Source organism: Echinops telfairi, unplaced genomic scaffold, assembly GCF_000313985.2.
Source record: "Echinops telfairi isolate 266 unplaced genomic scaffold, ASM31398v2 ScPeMD7_21;HRSCAF=78, whole genome shotgun sequence".
Classification (NCBI taxonomy): domain Eukaryota; kingdom Metazoa; phylum Chordata; class Mammalia; order Afrosoricida; family Tenrecidae; genus Echinops; species Echinops telfairi.
The window spans coordinates 14417000-14418456 of record NW_022103918.1 but is presented as its reverse complement, the minus strand read 5'-3'; the positions used below and the strand labels follow the sequence as shown (position 1 = coordinate 14418456).

Sequence of the window (1457 nt, the reverse complement as noted above, 5' to 3'; positions counted from 1 at the left end):
GCTGATACCAAGGGCTCAAGTAGAAAGAAAATGTTTTGAAAAAGATGATGACAACATATGTACACATGTGGTTGACACAATGGATGGATGTATGGATTGTGATAAGAGCTGTGAGAGCCTCCAATAAAATAAAAATAAAAATTGAAACCATTGACAAAGACTATATAATGATGGATTTCTAATAACCAGAGACACTTCATAAGTGATTCTAATTTGTTCATAGCATGGATCAGTTTTGCTCTAGAACTTTAAAAACAGTAAGGGTTGTTTTTCCGCAAGTTGCTAGTTTTGAAAAACAATGAAAGGCACAACCAATACCTTAGAATCATGACTTCTCAGAGCATACCAAATGGCTAAAGTTTTGCGGCTAAACATGTTCTCCCCACCACGTACTATCTTAACACATCAACGTACCTGAAAGACTTCATTTTTACTTGTTGATCGCCACCTTCCAGCCTAGAAAAAAAGCAAGAACAAATATCAAACTGCCTGACAGTTTATCTCTCATTCTTGAGACAGAAATAAATGTGACAGTAAGTCCAATCATTCTCCTTTCCATGAAGTATTTAATTATCGATGCAATGATTGGGTATATTATGACCTGAACTGATTTTTCCTTATCTCCCTGAGCTGTTCTCTGGCTGAGAGCCACGCGGGCCCCATCAGGGCAACAAAATGCTGACTGATAATGAGCAGTAGCGATGCTCTATTTAGAGACGATTTCATGCCAGTCTTGAGAAAGAATAGGCTTTTCTGGAAAAGACACTAAATAAAATAAAGATACTCACTTTATACTACTTGGCCTTTCCAAACTACCTGTGTTCACTAACTAAAAGAAACCTGAAGAAGATTTTGCTTTTATTAAAATCGACGAAGAGTGAAACGAGAGGCCAGGGCCGGTTTTGGAGGGAGCCCTTGAAGAGGCGGTGAGCCCCGAGCACCGAGAGTGGCCTGCCAAGCTCCTTCCCCAGGAACTACCGGGTATGGATACTTTGTATCGGCCCTGTATCTATCATAGCATGCCTGCTTTGACTATCTGGTAGTGTTATTTTAGGTTTTATGCATCAGAAGGTTTTGGTGTGATTTGATAGATTATTTTGGGGGTGAGGGAATAATAAGCTTTCTGGAGTTCCTATTATTAGATTTTTATCTCAATGTAACATTCATATTATTTAGATTTTTAGCTCAGTGTAACGTTTTACACGACAGTAACATATAAAACCACACTGAAGGTTTACCTTGAAAACTACCTTAACTGCATTTTAATGAAATGTGTGACTCTCCCTGAGCCCCGCAGAGACACATAAAACTGGAAGCTGACGTCATCGCCAAACATGCTCAAGGCTCCCATCCCTGGCCCCTCTTTCTGGAACCCTCTTCCTTTGATTTCTCAGACACCAGCCCCATTCAGAGCCCTGTCCTCTCACCTGTGGGGAGGCGTCCTCCCCTCCCTTGAC

At 40.7% G+C, this 1457-nt stretch overlaps 1 protein-coding gene across 1 annotated transcript in view; it reads right to left on the bottom strand.

Moving 5' to 3' along the window:
- ARNTL2 (aryl hydrocarbon receptor nuclear translocator like 2) overlaps positions 1-1457 on the bottom strand; it is a 49250-nt gene that overhangs the window by 40886 nt on the left and 6907 nt on the right. Inside the window, exon 4 of the mRNA XM_045288437.1 lies at positions 415-456. Coding sequence (XP_045144372.1) covers positions 415-456 — 42 coding nt within the window. The remainder of the gene's footprint in view (positions 1-414; positions 457-1457) is intronic.